Source organism: Vulpes vulpes, chromosome 3, assembly GCF_048418805.1.
Source record: "Vulpes vulpes isolate BD-2025 chromosome 3, VulVul3, whole genome shotgun sequence".
NCBI lineage: Eukaryota > Metazoa > Chordata > Mammalia > Carnivora > Canidae > Vulpes > Vulpes vulpes.
The window spans coordinates 113186926-113204436 of record NC_132782.1 but is presented as its reverse complement, the minus strand read 5'-3'; the positions used below and the strand labels follow the sequence as shown (position 1 = coordinate 113204436).

The window sequence follows — 17511 nt, the reverse complement described above, 5'->3', positions numbered from 1 at the left end:
ATGAGAAACATTATACATATATACTTACTTTCCATTCTTCCCTCAGCTTCTCAAAGAAATTAAAGATGACCTAAATAAATGGAAAGATGTGACATGTTCATAGACCCAAAGACTTAATATTGATCAAATGGCAATACTCTCCAAATTGATCTACAGATTCAGTAAAATCCAAATCAGAATCCCAGCTGGTTTCCTTACAGAAACTGAGAAACTGATCCTAAAATTCATATGGAAATTCACAGGACCCAGAATAGTCAAAATAAAGTTGGAAGACTTGTACTTCCTGATTTCAAAGCTACAGGAATCAGGGTCGCCTGGGTGGCTCAGTGGCTGAGCATCTGCCTTTGACTCAGGTTGTGATCTAGGCGTCCTAGGATGGAGTCCCACATTAGGCTCCCCTCAGGGAGTCTACTTCTGCCTGTGTCTCTGCCTCTGTATCTCTCATGAATAAATAAATAAAATCTTAAAAACAAAGCTACAGGAATCAGAACAGTGTGGTATTCACATAAGGACAGTCATATAGATCAACAGAATACAGCTGAGAGTTTAGAAATAAACCCTCACATTTATAGACAATTGACTTTGACAAGAGTGCCAAAACAATTCAGTTGGAAAGTCTCTATAAATGGTGTTGGAACAACTGGATTTCTACATCCAAAGATCAATTAGCAGAAAAATCTGAGTTATTTTTCCATCTAAGTGTCAATATTCATATATTCCTTGACAGAAATATTAATGTGGGGGCACCTGGGTGGCTCAGTCAGTGAAGCGCCCGTCTTGTGCTCAGGTCATGATCCCAGGGTCCTGGGATCCAGCTCCAGCATCAGGCTCTCTGCTCAGTGGGGAGCCTCTTTCTCCCTCTCTCGGCCCTCTGCTCTATCTCTCTCTCAAACTGATAAATAAAATCTTAAAAAAAAAAAAAAAAGAAAAAGAAAAAATATTTATGTGCCTGATTATGGGATGATGTCCTAGGCCCACAGGTGGTGTTACATAGAAATGATATGTGTACCCTATTAACTTTCTAAAATCAGAGACATTTTGAATTGGGACAGGCATACGCATCCTCCAATAAATGCTGTTACATAATAAGTAACATATAATAAACACTGTTCTGAGCAGTAATAAAAGAACAAAGTGCAGTGGTCCCAAGGGTGTTTGCTGGGAGAGAAAGGGCTGGTGTGTTGCTATAATGTTATAAGAGAAACAAAAACAAGAAAACCAAAGAGGAGGAGGGAGCGGTCCTCCAATTTTGAGAGGAAGCCACAGTGTATCAAAAGATGCCATACCCAGCCGGGAGTGAACCAGTAACAGAAAGGTAGGGAGTAGTCGTCTGAAGTGTGCCCTCCCGTCGCTGGGACAGGGAGGGGCTGCGGGAGGGACCCCCATGGGGGCCGGCCTGTAAGACATCCTACATCCCGTGGGGACCCTTCCCCTGCCGGTATTCATGTCAGGATTCCCATCTCAGGGCGTCTTAAAGTGCACAGCCAGGGTGTGGGAACCCCCTAGGGCGCCGCAGAAGCACAGCCTGCAGGCCCAGTACTAGCATATTTGGCACACCGGGCACCTGCATCTTGAACCAGCTCTGGGACCAGCCCAGTGTCACCTGCATTCGAGTACCGCTGGCCCGGCCAACCAGCTCCTGCAGGGGACAGAGGAGAGCGGAGGAACAGGGGGTGCCCCGAGCAGGCCTGCGGGAGCTCTGGAGCTCTCAGGGGCCTCACCCTCTCGCTGCGCCGGACACATTGCTGACCACGGTCTACCGCGCTAGACTGTGAGCTCCTCCCGGGCAGGGCCACAGCTGGTTCAGCTCCGTGGACGCGGGGAAACCCTGGCGAACCATTGGAGAGGCCGGCTGTCACGGGGAGGGGCGGGTGGAGGGGGCGCAAGGGGAGAGGCGGGCGGGGCTCCGGGCGGGAGGGGCCGCGGGGGGCCGCCGCCGGGGAGGGGCGCTCCCGGCGGGGACTGGAAGCCCGGGAAGGACGGAGGCCTGGGTCGGCCTCGGAGCCGCGGAGGGGCGGTGGGCGGGGACCCCGCGGGACCCGGAGGGCTTGAGGCTGACCCCGGACCGGGCTGTCAGGGGGCAGAGGGCGGCCGGGAGGGACGTCCTGGCCCAGGACCCTCAGGCCCCGGCCTGGGCTCACCTGGACGGGTGGGCGGGGCGCGGCTCGGCCGGGGCCCCGACTCTGGGCGGGCAGAGGCCGCGGAAGCCGCCGGGGCGGTCAGGCGGGCGGGGGTCTGCGGCCGACGGCTCCTGACGCCGGTCGGGAGGACTCTCGGAGGGGGAACGGCCCGCGAACGCGCGCAGAACCGGCTCGCGCCAAAAATTCCAAACCGGCCTCGAGGCCCCGCCCAGGAACGCCTCTGGCCCCGCCCTCTCTCCGAAGCAGCCTATCAAAGGCGCCCAGAGCACCGCGGCCCCGCCCCCGCGTCCCTGCGTGCGCGTCGCCGCCGGCTCCTCAGGCCGTACCCTGTCACTGCGCAGGCGCGACGTCCCCTCTGCGCCCCCGCGGGCGGGGGCGGCTACGCGGTGCGGAGTCCCCGCGAAGGCGTGGCGCGGGCGGGGCTGGCGGCTGCGCCTCTCCCGCTCGGTTCCCGGGATACGGACAGACCTGTATCCAGACCCAGACCCCGCGCCCCGGCCCTCGCCCCGCAGCCGTAGTCCCCGAGACTATAAAGGGGCGTTCCGTGCGGGGGTCCCGAGGTGCCTGGGGGACGTGCCCGGGACCGGACGGGAAGTCCCCGCGGGGTGCAGGGTGGAGCGCCCTGGGCCCGCGGGCTCGGTCCTGCCGGCCGCGCACCGCCCCGGGACGCCACCTCCTCCCCGCCCCCGCCCCCGCCCCCGCCCCCGCCCCCGCGAGGTCCTCCGGAGAGCCCGCAGCCACCTCCGAGGCAGCCCCGGCCATTCTTTGCATTTGAGATTTGAGCTCATCTCAGCCCTGCCTCGGCCCCTTCCTGGGGCACGACCTTGGGAACGCTCTGGGCCTTGCTGAGCTTCGGATTAGTCGCTTCTGCAAAAAACCGAGCTGCTGCAGCTTCCCACACGGAGCTGGAGGTTCAAACTGGATGATCCCCTTCGAATTCTTAGCGGGAAGCCGGGGGCGGAGCGAGAGCCGCTTCCTAACAATGCTTGGCTGCAGCTTTTATCCGTTTGACCGGGTGGACGGGAGTCGGACTTCCAGGCCACCGTCGCTAGAACACCGCCCATCTCACTGCATCTCGTTTCCTCCGCCTTATCTTCATATTACATTTATCTCCATCTGAAACTCTATTCTCTTTCTATGGGTCTATGTGTTGACCACCAGTCCCCCAAGTTACTGACCAGTTAGGGTTCCCAGCCCCCTGTGGTGCCTTGTGCGAACATTCCAGTACATGGGCCAGCACGGAAGGGCCTGGCACACCAGGTTAGGCCCACAACCTAGACGAGAGCTTCTCTGGGGGCTGCATTCCGCCCCCCCCCCCACCTCCGTGCACCCTTTCTTTGCATTTGCATCTCTGGCAGCCACAGCCCCTATGACTCAGGCTGGATCCTTGTGAAAGCCCCCAAGCTTGTCCCCAGGAGGCCTGGGGAAGCAGGCGGGCTCCTCTCCAGCTGTCAGCCCCATCTCCAGGAGTCCTGGACCCAGGGCCTCTTCCAGCTGCCCAGTCTCGAAGGCCTAATTTGCAATGACTTAAATATGTCTTACATTCGAAAATATATGTCCAATGGATGTTTCACTGTGTGGAAGGACTGTAATGTGAAGTTAAGTACAGATAGTAGGTAAGAGCATGGGCCATAGAGTTAGGAAAATTAGGGCTCTTCGCTGCTTTGCCGCACGCAGAAACTGTGCTAATCACGAGCAAGTTGTTTTATCTCTCTGGACCCATTTCCATGTTTGTAAAGTAGAAAGAATAGTTCCGGGACGCCTGGGTGGCTCAGTGGTTGGGTGTCTGCCTTCTGCTCGGGGCGTGATCCTGGGATCTGGGATAGAGTCCCATATTGGGCTCCTCGCAGGAAGCCTGCTTCTCCCTTTGCTGTCTCTCTGTGTGTCTCCCATGAATAAATAAATAAAATCTTTTTAAAAAAATAAAAGAAATAATAGTTCCTACCTCCTCATAGGGTAGAACTAAATAAGAAAAATGAATGGGAAGTGCTTAGCTCAAGGCTGAGCAGGCACACAGTAAGAGTTTACTCACTGTTAAATAATAACAGTAACATTACCTCGTTTACATAGTGTTTTGCAGTTTTCAAAGCAGGTGCCTGCACCAAAAGGAAGTTCCTGGAGGAGAGGAACCGAGACCCCACACTGCCCCGGGACCACAGGGGCAGAGGCACTGGTCCGCAGGTCCCGAGACCAAAGAACTAGCCTGGAGCTCTGTCCGGGAGGAGGGCCCCCGCAACGCCCCACCCAGACGCTGGGGTTCCGGGTCCTGCCTGCACTCAGGTGAGAGCCGGCCTGAGCCCCGGGCGCCCCCGTGTGTCCCGTGGCCGCAGCAGCACGGTGGCAGCACCCAGACTCTCCCAAGGAAGACAGTCGCCGCTCACCTGGGAAGCCCTTGGGATGCGGCCACAAAACAGGACTGATGTGACTTAAGAAGGAAATGAGGGCCCCAAGCACACACATGGCCGCCCTAAGGGAGGAGGAGATTGTGATGGGTGCTTCTGGGGAGCTGGATATGTTCTATGTCCTGTTCCTCGATCTTGGTGCCAGCTGCTGTAGGTGTTCATTTTATGGGTATTTGTTCAATTGTACACTTCTGTCTTGTGCACACTTCTGTACGTGCTCTACTTCACATTGGGGTAGGTTTTAACCAACTGGTAGGTGAGTGGAGAGAGGGAGTTAATAGAGGTCAGCTTTGCACCATGCAAGTGCCTGGGGGTGCTGACAAAGGTGTCCCAGTGCAGGAATGGGGCAAAAGAGCTGTCAGATAGAGGGCCAGGAGGGTGACCTGAGGGGACTTCAGTGCACTTGCAGGTCCCAAAGGCTCCTGCCCTCCCCTTCAGCTGTCCTCCCTCAATTCCCACCCTGGCAGGTGCTGCTCCGAGCAGCTGGGTGGGGGTCTATTGATGGCTCTGGGCTCTGCCCTTGAGGTGACATACTTCCTGGGCTGCTGCCTTGCACTTTCAACACCCAGCTGTTGCCTTGCCCTGGGCTCTGTCCTCTCAAAGTTGCTCCTCTACTTGGAAGCTGGGCCACCATGTCCCCTCACCCCTAGGGGGAAGGGTACCCCAGGCCAGGGCTCCATCAGGGACTCTCCCAGCCCCCAAATGGTTCATATGCTCTTAGGCCAGCTTGGCCTGGGTACAGCTAGGTACAGCTAGACCTGAAGGGATTGGATGTGCTGGGGTGGAGGTGGCGCCATTGCGTGGGCCTGGGGTGCCCAACTGGGCTTGGCCCTGAGCCCCTGGGCAGCATCAAGCTGGCCCAAGTCCCCAGGCTGGCAGGCATTTCCACAGGCCCTGCCAGCACCCAGGCAGCCTGGCAGTGGCGGTGGGCATCAGCATTCATTTTGGCAGTAGCCTAGCAGGCACTCAGCCTGTACCTCCTGCACGGCCCCTCATAGTCTGTGCCCACCTCCTGGGCCAAGCTTCCTGGCACCGTGTGGGGCAAGCCTTGCGTCTGGGTCTGTATAGGGGGCCATGGGCTCTCCCAAGTCTGAAGCAGACATCTTGGGCCCAGACTGACATAGGGCAGGCAGAGAGCAATGCAGTGTCTGGGGCGACTGGGCCTGCAGACCGCCTGGCTTCAAGTGCCAGGCCCACTGCTTAGGAGTTGTATCCTCTGAAGCATGTTCCTTCTCTCTGCCTGTTGCCCATCTGTGAAGTGGTGTGAGCAGCAGCTCCCCCAATAGTCCTGACACAGTAAAACTGTTAGTGTCATCATTTTACAGGAAAGAGAACAGGTTCAGGGAGATTGGGTTCCTGCTCCAGCATCCCAGGCAGATAGAGCGGGTGTTTGAACCCAATCTGAATCTGAATCCGGCACCCAGCCTCGTAACCGCAGGACCACTCTGAAGACCTCAATGAGGCCAGGGAGTGGGTGCTTGCAGTCATATGGTGGAGCAGGTGGCCCGGCAGGAAAGCCCTTCCCAGGGAATCTGAATACATTATTCCAGATGTTCTGGGCTCTCGTGGAGTGGCCCCTGGCCCCTCCCAGCAGCCAGTCAAAGGTCCAGTCCTCAGCACTCTGGGTCACGGCTCTATGCCAGGCAGGGAAAGTGGTGGGCTTATGGGGGGCTGCACTGGGGCGATGGGCCAAGGAGACCCAGTGGGAACAGGGGACCTTGTGTGTGTGTGCTGGGGGGAGGGAGAGGACGATGGTGGACACCATGGGCATGGCCGGGTGTGTGCACATGAGTGTGGTTCTTGTGTGTGCAAACAGACTCCTGTGTTGCCCACTCTCCACTGTAGCGCCACCCTGTCAGCCAGCCTGACCTGGCAGGCTGCCCACCTTCGCCAGAGGTGCCAGGAGGGGCCCACTGGGCAGGGGTCAGACCATCAGCAGACAGGGTGTGGAGCCTTCTGGACTAGCGCCTGGGGGGCCTGAGTCACTGCTGTCCCCAGCCAGTTCGGTGGGGTTTGCTCCTGGCACTTCCAGGCCTGCCTCTTCTGTCTTCCCGTACTTGGCTTCTGGCCCGGGCTGCAGGCTCATCTGCCACCACCTAGAAACAAAGTGCTCACTGTCCCCATCACACCTAAGCAGTGCCCCCGCCATGTCCCCCAGAGTTAGAGTCACTGCGGCTGCAGCGGAGCAGGAGCTGTAGGTGACACGTGAGGGCCCTGCAGCAGGAGGGCCCCAGCGAGCCTTCAAGCAATGGCAGGGCTCCCTGGACAGGCTCCCTGTGAATCACCACCTCTCAGGAGAGGGAGGCTGGGGCCCACGCTTCTACTCAGAGCCTCAGCTCAAAGCTCAGGGCACCTCCTGGTGTGGTCCTAGAGTCTCCAGGGTTAGATAAGCCAATAGCCTGGCTCTTCTTGGACAGCTGACCTGTCAGACCTCGTCTCCTTCGCTCTTGCTTCTCTACATGCCTCTTGGAACTCGGTGACCTCTGCCCCCGGCTCTCTGTGTAACACAGTAAGTCATTCGGAGTCTCCCCTGTCAGCCACCCCCACATTTCTGGGCCTGGCTTTCCCTCCTGTCTCCAGTTGTATGTGGGCTGGGCCTGTGGTGCCTGCCTGCCCCTTGCCAGCTGCTGGGAGGGAATCCGAGCCCCCAAGGCCTGGCGCCAGGGCCCCAATCCTGACAGGGGTGGAGGAGCCTCAGGGGCCAGGTGGGGGCCTGTCCCGGCTGTCAGCACTCATGATAGATGAGGGGTGGGGCAGGAGAAGGCCAGGGTCTGGAGTCCTGCCACAGAGGGAGGTGGGGGGCCAGCCCCCTGGGTTTGCCAACAGAGCCTCTCCACTCACAGCTAGGGGGCCTGGGTGAGAGCCCCCACCCAGCAGGGGTGTTTAAAGGCCCAAAGGTGTGTGCCCTCCCACTGCACTCGGCATCATGGGCACCTGGGCCTTCCCCACGGCCTTTTTCCTGCTCTGCTTGACTTCTGAGAGCCTACAAGGCGGTGAGGGTGGGAGGTGGGCAGCTGAGGTGGGGACTGGGAGGTCAAGGTATAACATTGGGCCAGTGCCAGGGCTCTGGAGAGGGGGTCGGGCGTGAGAGATCTGGCCTGGGCAGGGTGTTGGGAGCTTAGGGATAGATGCCTAGGTCCTTCTCCCTCTCCATCTCTGGGGTCCCCACCCTGAATCTGCACCTCCTTGCTCCCCAGGGCTACCTCCATTGTCTCCGGGCCTAGGGAAAGGTAAGTGGTCCCTCCTGGCACTGAGGTCAAGGAAGAGGCCCTCGTCTGTCCCCAAGGGTCTGGGAGATCTCTGAGGGAGGGCCCCAGATGTTCGCTACCTGGTTCTGGGATCCAGATGTAGGGCCCAGGAGGGGTCAGGGTCCCTTGCTGACTTCATGGCAGACAGTCTTGTCCGTAGTCAGCTCAGGTGTGGGGAGTCTTTGGAACCGGGGTGAGATGTGCAGAACCCCAACTCCGGGTGGGAGAACACCCCAGAGGAGAGGCTTGGAAGCGGGTCTTCAAGGGGGCCAAGCTGTGACAGGGAGGGTAAGGACCCCCTGGCAGTGAGGAGGGACAAAGGCCTGGAGGTGCGGCAGGAGGGAAGAAGACGGGCCAAGGGCTGGGGCTGGTGGGCGCAGAGTGGCACAGAACGGTCTTCACGCTGGGATCTGTGGAGTCCAAGGGGCTCCCTCCCGAGACTTGATGCACCTGAGCGGCAGGAAAGAAAGATCAGGGGGTGAGGCACCGGGAGGGTGAGATTTCCGGGAAGGAAGTTAACCCCCTTCTCCACATCCCACAGGCTTAGGGAGCCCCAATGGCTACAGATCAGGTAAAGCTGGGGGAGGGTGGGCAGGCGGGAGCAGCTGTGTCCTCCAAACAGGGGAAGGGACCCCAGCTCTTGGTCCTTAGGGCTCAACTTCTTATCTCTTCCCCCCATCCCCGCCAGGCTATGGCCCCCTCGGTGGCCTGGGAGCAGGTGAGAGATGGGCAAATGGGATCTTGGGGTTAGGAGAAGGAGCCACCTCAACAATATGTGGGGACGCTGCTGACTCCGCCCCACCCCCCTCAGAGCAGCAAACTGGTGCCCCTTCCGCGTCTCCTTTCCCTGCGTCTCCTTTCCCTCGTGCGCACACTGCCCTCCACCTAGGACACCAAGACTGTTCTGGCGCCATCTCACCCGTGTGCCGCACCCAGGGCACCCCCAACCCCTCCCTGTCCCTGCTTGTTCTCTGTGCCACCCCATGGGGCCCCTGCGGGGGTGGGGGCGTGAGTCTGCTGCTGCGCGCCCTCTGGGCCGGCTGGGAGTGGGCTCCAGGGCCCCTGCCCCGCACCAGCGGGGCCCTCCACCCTCTGGGGTGGACTTACCGGAGCCAGAATGGCTGTGGGGGAGGTGTCCTGGGAGACCCCGCAGGAGGGAATCCTGGGACCCTCACCTACTCCCTGGGTCCCCCCGGCTGCAGAGGGGCTATTAAACCTCAGAAGCCAGGTGGGCCCGCCCCAGCTCTGCTCTGGCTCCCCACCTTTCTCTCACACCCCTTATCTCCATCTGTCCCCCCAGGATTTGGGAACGGGAATGGACTGGGAACCCAGCCAGGTGAGATCAGTGGACTCTGGGGGTTGGTTCTCTCTGCCTCCCTCCCTGGCCTGAGGGGGGAGGATCAGGATTTTTTAATGATTGAGGGGCAGGTAGGGAGTTTTTCAGTTTGCTGTTTCTGGCTGGGTCCAAGGGTCCTGTACCCCCACTCCAGCTAGGACTCCAAATCACCCCATTCATCCCTCCCTCTCCCCGTGGGTCCTCCACCCACAGGAAGAGGTGGGCTCGGGGTGATTGGGAGCTGGGGTCAGGATGCCAGAGGTATTTGTGAAATGGGAGCTGAGACCCCCACTCGATCCCCATGTCCCTCTCAGGCATCGGAGCGGGTGTGAGAACCCAGAAGCCAGGTGAGCCTCCCACCCTGTCACCCCCCATCTCTGCTCTGCTGCCCTCCCGCATTATTCCCTTATTCCAGCCTGACAGCTTCCCGCCCTGTCTCCCCAGGGTTTGGGAACGGAAATGGGCTGGCAGCCGGGGCCTTCCCGGGTGCTGTCACCCAGCCAGGTGAGACAGGGGAAGGGGGGGCTGCTGAGGAGGCTGGGTCAGCATTGGGAGGTCTCCCAGGCTCCCCCAGGGCAGACCTGGGGACTCTTTGGAAATGGAAGAGAAAGGCCATAAAAGTTTTGGGGAGGGGGAGAAGGGCACCCCTGTTTCACCCCCCACTTCAGCTGGGACCCCAGAAGCCCTCTGCCCTCCTCCTCAGCCCAGCATGGCTACGGAGCTGGAAAGAGGCTGGGTCCCTGGGACCCCCTCACCTACCACATCTCTGTCCCCAGGTTTTGGAGGTGGTGTGCAACCCCAGAAGTCAGGTGAGATGACCACTGCATGCCCCCCCACCCCAGCCTGCCTTCTGTCAGGCTCCCTCTGACGCCCATCTCCCTCTTCTTTATTCCCTCTGGCTTTGTCTCCCCAGTATACAGAAATGGACTGGGAATGAGTGCCTTCCCAGGGCTGGGAGCCCAGCCAGGTGAGGACACCTGGAGCCTGAGCCCAGGTGTGGGGGGGGGGCGGGGGGGAGGCCTGTTTCAGTGGCACCCAGCTCTTCTGTGTCACCCCCCGCCCCCCGGTCCCCTGGCCACTAAATCGTGCAGCTTTGGGAGTGGGGGGTAGTGAGGGGGCGGGTTGAAGCTGGAAGCCAGGGCTGAGCTTCTTGGTCCCTCACCTGCTCCTCTCCCCCAGGCCTGGGAGCAGGTGTAAGTCCACAGAAGCCAGGTGAGCCCCCTAGTTGTCTCCCTGTCAGCTGTCTTCATCTGTGCTCCTGAGCCCCACACCCCCTTACTCCCTCTCGCTCTGTCTCCCCAGGATTCAGGAATGGGAATGGGCTAGGAGGCAGTGCCTTCCCAGGAGCAGGAGCCCAACCAGGTGAGGCTCTGGGGCTCCAGGAGCGTGGGGGTCACTGAGGCGGCCCAGGCCTAGTTATGATTCGGGGCCTGCCCCCAGTTCCGAGGGAGGAAGAGGGGCTAGGTGGACACACAGCCAGCCTCCTGGCCCTCCCCATGCCTGGGAGAACTAAAGCCACAGAAGCCACGTGACACCCCCTTGCCACTGCCTCCTCTCCCACCTACTGTGAGCCGCCCTAGCGCACAGCCAGGGGCTAGCCGGGTGGGAGACCATGCTGCAGGACCTGGGGTCCGCTGAGATGGGGGACGGGAAAGGAGCTTGAGGAAGGGGGCTGCGGTGCCCCCTGGGGGGAGCCAGGAGCATTTGGGGAGAGGAGGCCAGGGAAGACCGCTGGCTGGGGCCCACTGAAAAATCTGGGGGTTCTTGAGCTGGGGCCTCCGATAGAGGACAGAGGGCGCAGGCACTGGAACAGCTCAGAGGCCAGGTGGCAGGAGCTCGCGCTAACCCTGTGCTCCGTGAGGTGAAGCCGTGGCACAGAGCCCATCTCCCTGGCTGGCTGATGCCCGTGGTGGCCGTGACACCCCACCAGATGGGATCCAGGCGGCGGGGGTGGCATTCAGGCTCCCCAGGGAGCTGGGCTCCAGGAGGAGGTCAGGGACTCAACTGGGTGGGGGTGGCAGTGGATTTAGAGCCACAGGGTCCAGGTTCCAGGGGGAGCCTCAGAGACACTGGCCCAGAGGCCCTCTTACTTCCCATCAGGTCCTGTGACTCAAAATGGCTACGGACCAGGTAGGGGTATCCCAGGGCTCTGGGGACACCCAGAGATGGGGACTGGGCCCTCATCTGCTCCCTGTCTCCACCAGGCTTTGGAGGGGGTATGAAGCCCCAGAAGCCAGGTGAGCCTCGCCCCTGCCTATCTCCACCCCCAAACCTAAGCTCCACCCCATTCACACAGCCCCCCAACTGCCCCCCAGGATTCGGGAATGGCAATGGGCTGGGAGCCCAGCCAGGTGAGAGACTGGGGGGCCTGGGGAGCCGCCTCTGGGCTCCTCTCCCGCCTCCCTCCAGGCCTTGTTGGAGTAGGATTGGTAAGTAATTGAGGGAGTGCTGAGAGGAGGCCTCTGGGATTCCAGCTTTCTGGCTTGGCTCTGAAGGGGGCCCCTTCACATCTACCTCAGCTGGACCCCAAATACCCCAACTCACCCTTCGTCTTCCCACAGGCCTAGCAACCCAGAATGGATATGGAGCAGGTAGGAGCAAAGTGGGGAGGCCCTGGGGAGGCCTTGGGACGGGACTCCCAGGTGCCTCACCTGCTCCTGTGTCTTCTACAGGCTTTGGGGTGGGCAGGAAGCCTCAGAAGCCAGGTGAGTCCTGCCCCGGACTCTTTTATATCCATGAACCCCCTGAAGCCAGAGCACCCCCTCCTCAGCCTCCCTGTCACTCCCTAGGGTCTGGGAACCGCTGCAGGGCATGGCCTTCCCAGGGCTGGGGCCCAGGCTTCTCCCGGGGCCAGAGGAAGGCAGAGGGCTGGCCTCCATGTGGTGGTGGGGCAGAGCCTGGCCTGTGGCCGGGAGGGGCGGGAAGCCCCTGAAGCCCGGGGAGGAAGGAGGCGGCCTTGCACCCACTGCCTCCTTCTGAACCCCTCAAACACTGTCCGTTCCTCCTCCCTGGATGTGGTAACAAAAATGGACCAGGAGCCCAGCCATGTGAGGATAGCTGGGTTTGGGTCCCAGGGGTTGGGAGAAAAGCAGGAACAAGGTGTGGGAGGTGCATAGGGGACCCTGAGGAGAGGTCAGGGCAGGGGCAACATCAGCTTCCACCTCCCCCAGCCAAGGCCAAGGTGGGGCAGTAAACCCCAAAGCCAGATCAGCCTCACTCCTGCCTTTCTGCACCTCCCCCAAACCTGAGCTCCCCTGCCCCCACTACATCCCCTGTCCATCTGCCCCCCAGGATTTGGAAATGGCAATGGGCTGGGAGCCCAGCCAGGTGAGAGACTGGAGGGGCCTGGGGGGTACAAGTCTGGGCATCCTCACCCCCCTCCCTCCAGGCCTTGCAGGGGCAGGGCTGGTGAAGGCTTAGGAGCAGCTGATGGGGCCTCCAGGACCCCTGATTCTGCTAAACTCTGAGGGGACCACAGGTGGTTCCCCCACCCTAGACCCCTGCTCATCCCCCACCCTACCCCCCATTCATCCCTCCTCCCCCAGGGCCCCCCTGCTCCCCACAGCCCCAGGGCAGGTGCTGAGGGGAGGGGAGCGCTGGTCCTCACCTGGCCCCATCCTGCCCGACCAGGAAAGGGCAAGGGCGGGGCTGGCGACTGAGCGGAGGTGGCAGGAGGCTCAGGAGGCCCGGGTTCCTTGTCTGAGCCCTGGCCTTCCTACCAGGCCTCTCCTGTCCCCACAGGCCCTGTGGTTCCCATGGGCTACAGACCAGGTAGGGAGGCGGCAGACGCCAGGGGTTCTGGGGAGGGGCGGAGATGGGGGCGGGAGCTCACCTGCTGCATCTCTCCAGGCATCCGTGAGGGCGGGAAGCTGAAGCCAGGTGAAGTCTCTCCCTGTGATACCGTGACTTCTAGTAGGAAGTAACTGTGGGGTCTCTAGCTCCCGCGCAGAGCTCCTCAGTCTTGGACTCTCCTCAGTGAGGGGTGCAGGTGTCTTTTGTGGCTAGTGAAGTGACTTGCAGAGCCACTAAGTCACCTAAGGGGGGAGCTAGTTGCCAGGGGAACCCACCTTGTGATTCGGGTTCAACCTTTGACTTCTACGGAGGGGGTGGGCTGGAGATTGAAAGAGTCACCAGAGGGCCAGTGCAAGGAAGCCTCCCCAAACCCTGAGAAGGGCTAGGTTGGGAGAGCCACTGGGACGGTTGCCCCCTGGAGGTGCCCCCCGTGGAGCTGCTCCTGGAGGTGCCCCCTGGAGGTACGGAGGGGGGGGGGCAAGGGCAGGGCCCAGGCCCCTCAGGCCTTCCCCCAAGCCTGCCCTCTGCATGCCTCTCATCTGCCATCCTGAGCTCTCGGCCCTGTAAGAGGCCTGTGTTCTAGTAGGTAACCTGTTTCCCTAAGTTCTGTGAGCTGCTGTAGCAAATCACTCACCTCCAGGGAGTGCAGTTCATAGCCAGTGGGTCAGAAGTGCTGGTGGCCACGGGGGCTGTGATGGGGAGTCGGAGGCCATCTGCAGGTGGCTGGTGCCAGGACTGAGTGACATAGTCAGACATCCAGCTGGTGTCAGGAGAATTGCTTGGTGCTGTGGGAAAACTCAGGAATTGGGGTCGGTGTCAGGATGGGGCCCCTACTCTTTCTCTACCCCTGGAAACTCTCCACCCACCCCTCCTTTCCCCCTCACAACTCACACCCTGTCTCCCAGTCTACAGGAATGGGCTGGGAGCAGGAGCCTTCCCAGGCGAGGGGGCCCAGCCAGGTGAGAGAGGCAGGGGGGGCCCTGGGGTGCTGGGGGGAGGGGGTGGGGGAGGAGGGGGCATAGAGCCTCCTGGGGCAGAGTTGGGTCCTGGGGAAGGCCCACTTGTCACTCAGCCTGTTTCTGTATCTCCGCAGGCCTGGGAAGGGGCCTGAGCCCTCCAAAGCCAGGTAAGCCCCCCCACCCCATGCCCTTCCTCTGCCCTGCCCTGCAGCTGCTGCTGCCCAGCCTCTGCCCTCATGCCTGCTCTTCCCCCCAGGATACTTGCCGGGGCCCGGGCTGCAGCTCCCAGCAGGTGAGTACAGTGGGGGCTGGGGAGGACGGGGAGACTGGAGTGGGGGGCTCGAGGTCTGAAGTCTGAAGGCTGTCTCCTGCAGCTCTGGGAGGGGGTGTGAAACTTCAAAAGCCAGGCAAGTGAGAGCCCTCCCATTGTGGTCCTGCACCTCCTCCTGCCTCCCTCCAGGACCCTCCCCTCCCCGTATTGCTCCCTGTCACGTCCCTGCTTTTTCTCTGCAGGATATGGCAACGGAAATGGGTTGGGGGCCCAGTCAGGTGAGGCTCCCGGGCGGGGCTGGGGGTGAAGGGAGGCACATCAGGAGAGGCCGGAGGGTGTTGCTGGAAGGCAGAGGAGCCATGCTAGATGGCCAGGAGAGCAGCCGGGGAAGGCGCCGCCTGGGTTCACTGCCCTCCCACTTCCTCCCCGATCTAGGTCCCTGCAATGGGAGGGTCCCTCCACTGCTTCTCCCCAAGTCTCCCACTTCGGGGCCCCTTCTGATAAAGGGGGCGACTGGGGTCCCAAATCTCAGCCCTCTCCCCCAGTGCAGAAAGGCAAGTTCCCAGGTCAGTGTGGGGGGTTGGGGGGCACCAGGAGGGGCACCAGGGATGCCTGGTCCCAGGAGGGGCTGGGTCTAGCTGGGCTGCTCGGAAGCCCCCACAGCCATTCTAGCGGGACTGAGGCTCGTCACAGCGAGCTGAGGGGAAGCCTGACTCTGGCCCTGAGACCCTGGGTGACCCCGGTTGGCAGCGCCCCCGCCCCGGCCCCCAGGGCAGGCTGCAGCACGGCCTCCTCCTGGCCCTCGGCTCACTCCTGTCCCTTGGCCTTCCTCCTAGCACCGACTCCGGCCATCTCCTGGGGACTGAAGCCTCAGAAAGCAGGTGTGACTCTGCTCTCTGTCCCCACCTCCTAGGACACTGGGTCACTCCTAGGGTCACTCCTCCACTGTCCTTGGGCCCCTGTCAACTTAGCTGCTCAGGCTCCTCAAGGCCAGGAAGTCCCTCCCCGAGTCTAGAGTCTACCCACCCGCAGGCTCTCTCGCTGAATGGGAAGCATGTTTTTCCCTGTTCTATTCCCTGTCGGTAGGGGGTGTCCCTCTGTCCCCCACCCCCAGCCCCTCAGGTTCCTACTTGCTCCCTGGTGAGTTAGGGAAAGTGTGGGTGCTCTCAGCTGATCCCCATTCCCCTCACAGGGTCCCAGCTCCCAAATGGCTATGGAGCAGGTACAGAACTGGGTGAGGAGGCCCTTCCCCTGCCCCCTTCCCGCGCCCTCGCTCAGCTCTCTCCGACCCCGTCTCTGCCATTTCCTCCCCCTCAGGCTTTGTTGGTGGCCTCAAGCCTCAGAAAGTCGGTGAGTCCCCTGGGCCCCTGGGCGCAAGCTGCTGTCTTCCCCGCAGCCAGCCCTCCTGTGCTTGGCTCTCCTTACTGAGCCGGCACACGCCACTGGGCCAGCAGGCCAGCCAGGGACAGGTGTGGCGTCTGGGGAGGGCACAGGGGCAGACTGACGTACAGCCCTGGGCGAGAGGGAGACTGCCCCCAGGGAGCCCGGGAGAGGCTTCCAGAAGGTAGGCCTTGCACAGGGTCAGCTGGCTGAGCGGGACAGTGTGTGAGGCCCTCTCCAGGTTGCCTCTGAGCCAGTCTGTCTGTCTGCCTGCTGCCTCCTGTCTCTCCAGGAACTGGTCACCCTGAGCCACCACCCCCACCACCCACCCAGCCCTCCTCTCCTTCTGTCTTGCAGGTTTTGTTTATGGGAATGGTCTGGGAGCCGGGGTCTTCCTGCAGCCAGGTGCCTGGGGGTGCTGGGGTGGGGTGGGGTGGGGGCCCAGGGGCTACTCCTGTCTGACTTCCTCCTCCCTCCTCCAGAGTTCCCTGGGGCCAATGGCTTTAGGAACGGTGAGTGGGGGGCAGAGGGCAGAGGGCAGGGGATGAGGGCGAGGGATGTCCAGGGGCCAGGCCGGAATCTCTTGGATCTTTTACAGGCTACGGGGAGGAAGCACCTGCCTACCCCAAAGCAGCAGTTCCAGGCCCCGAAGGAAATGGTAGGAACGAGTGTTTAGGGGATGAACCGCTGCCTGGAACCTCTGAGGCCCCGGGAAGTTTGCGGCATCCTGGACGTCCAGCTCCAGAAGGCCAGGGTGCTCACAGTAGCCCTCCTCTGCAGGTCAGGCCGGGGCCCTCCGCGGCTCTTCCTGGCCCTCCGTCCAGCCCTGGGGCCTCGCCCCGAAGCCTGGATATGGGGCTGGAGGCGCGTATCCAGGGGTCGGGAGCCAGCCAGGTAATGGGGTGCATGGAGGAGCATTATGGGCTTGTAGGGGTGCCTGTCGGGAGCAGGGGCTTGGGCTAGGTCCACCCAGTGCCCCGGAGAGCAGGAGTAGAACAGGGACAGGAGGGATTAGGTGGGAACGGATGGGGTGTGAGGAGAGACAGGTGGAGCAGGGGACCCTGAACAGGAGCCTGGACACGAGATCAGGATGGGGAGGTGAAGACCCTGGGTGGGGGCCACCGGGGACTCTATGCTCCCACCTTTTGTCCTCCCCCCAGCAACCTATGGACAGCTGAGGCCAGAGCTGGGTCCCGGACCCTTCGGTAAGTGGTGGTCTCCCAGGGCCTGGGGTGAAGCCGGGCAGGGCAGAAGGACTCTGCCATCCCTGATGACCCCATGCCCCGGCTTGTCTGTGCCTTAGGCAGCCCGGATGTGAAGAGAGGCAGCAGCGGCCTGGGAAACGGCTATGGAGGTGAGACGGTCATGGTGGCCCTGCCCGCCCCCCTTGCCCTCTGTTACCACTGTTGCCCCTCCAGGCTGGCTCCCCAGCCCTTGGAGGGACAGCGGGCTCTCAGGTCGCCTGTGGGTATCTGTTGAGTGACTTAGAGACCAGAGGAGGAAGAGGGACAGCTTGGGGGCCCTGGGAGGCAAGGAGGGGTCCAGACCTCACCAGGGCCCTGTCTCTCCCCAGGCCCCTGACCTCTTGGGAGGCACTGAGCCCTGAGGCCCTGCTGACCCCTCCTGAGAACCCTGGACGCAGCCTGGGGTGTTGGGCAAGGGCGCCCAGACCCAGGGGCGTGCTTCTGGCCTGGGGTCTCCTGCAGGCTGAAAGTATTAATAAAGGCGACGTGCTTCACTGTTTGGCTGCGTGCTGTGTGCTGCTGCGGCCGTCACCTCCTTCACCTGTTCCCTAACGGGGCAGTGCTTTGTCACCATCCAGAGGGGGAGCCACATCCCAGTTAGGGGACCTGTGCATTATTGATGTCCATGTTTATAATCAACCTATTAAAGCAAAAAATCTTTTTCTCTTAAGCCTTCCACGTGCTTCCCAGTGTTATTGTACTGATTAATTTTATAATTAGGATATAAAACTCACTTTC

General features: G+C 61.2%; 1 protein-coding gene across 1 annotated transcript; it reads left to right on the top strand.

Annotated features, from left to right (window-relative positions):
- The first annotated feature begins 7469 nt into the window (after nucleotides 1-7469).
- GREP1 (glycine rich extracellular protein 1) lies at nucleotides 7470-17271 on the top strand. Its single transcript, XM_072751296.1, has 30 exons — nucleotides 7470-7536; nucleotides 7741-7773; nucleotides 8333-8362; nucleotides 8480-8509; nucleotides 9092-9127; nucleotides 9442-9474; nucleotides 9572-9631; nucleotides 9904-9936; nucleotides 10041-10094; nucleotides 10307-10339; nucleotides 10430-10489; nucleotides 11228-11257; nucleotides 11332-11364; nucleotides 11689-11718; nucleotides 11800-11832; nucleotides 12869-12898; nucleotides 13825-13878; nucleotides 14013-14045; nucleotides 14135-14170; nucleotides 14392-14427; nucleotides 14986-15030; nucleotides 15342-15371; nucleotides 15467-15499; nucleotides 15887-15934; nucleotides 16012-16041; nucleotides 16128-16187; nucleotides 16310-16423; nucleotides 16690-16734; nucleotides 16833-16883; nucleotides 17103-17271. The coding sequence occupies exons 1-30, from the start codon at nucleotides 7470-7472 to the stop codon at nucleotides 17108-17110; spliced, it is 1248 nt and encodes a 415-aa protein (XP_072607397.1). The 3' UTR covers nucleotides 17111-17271.
- The last annotated feature ends 240 nt before the right edge of the window (nucleotides 17272-17511 follow it).

Excerpts from the sequence above, each read along its gene's own strand:
- GREP1 (XM_072751296.1), top strand. The coding sequence starts at position 7,470 with ATGGGCACCTGGGCCTTCCCCACGGCCTTTTTCCTGCTCTGCTTGACT. Across the intron at positions 14,428-14,985 it reads TGGGTTGGGGGCCCAGTCAG|CACCGACTCCGGCCATCTCC; the intron begins GTGAGGCTCCCG and ends CCTTCCTCCTAG. Across the intron at positions 16,735-16,832 it reads GCTGGGTCCCGGACCCTTCG|GCAGCCCGGATGTGAAGAGA; the intron begins GTAAGTGGTGGT and ends TCTGTGCCTTAG.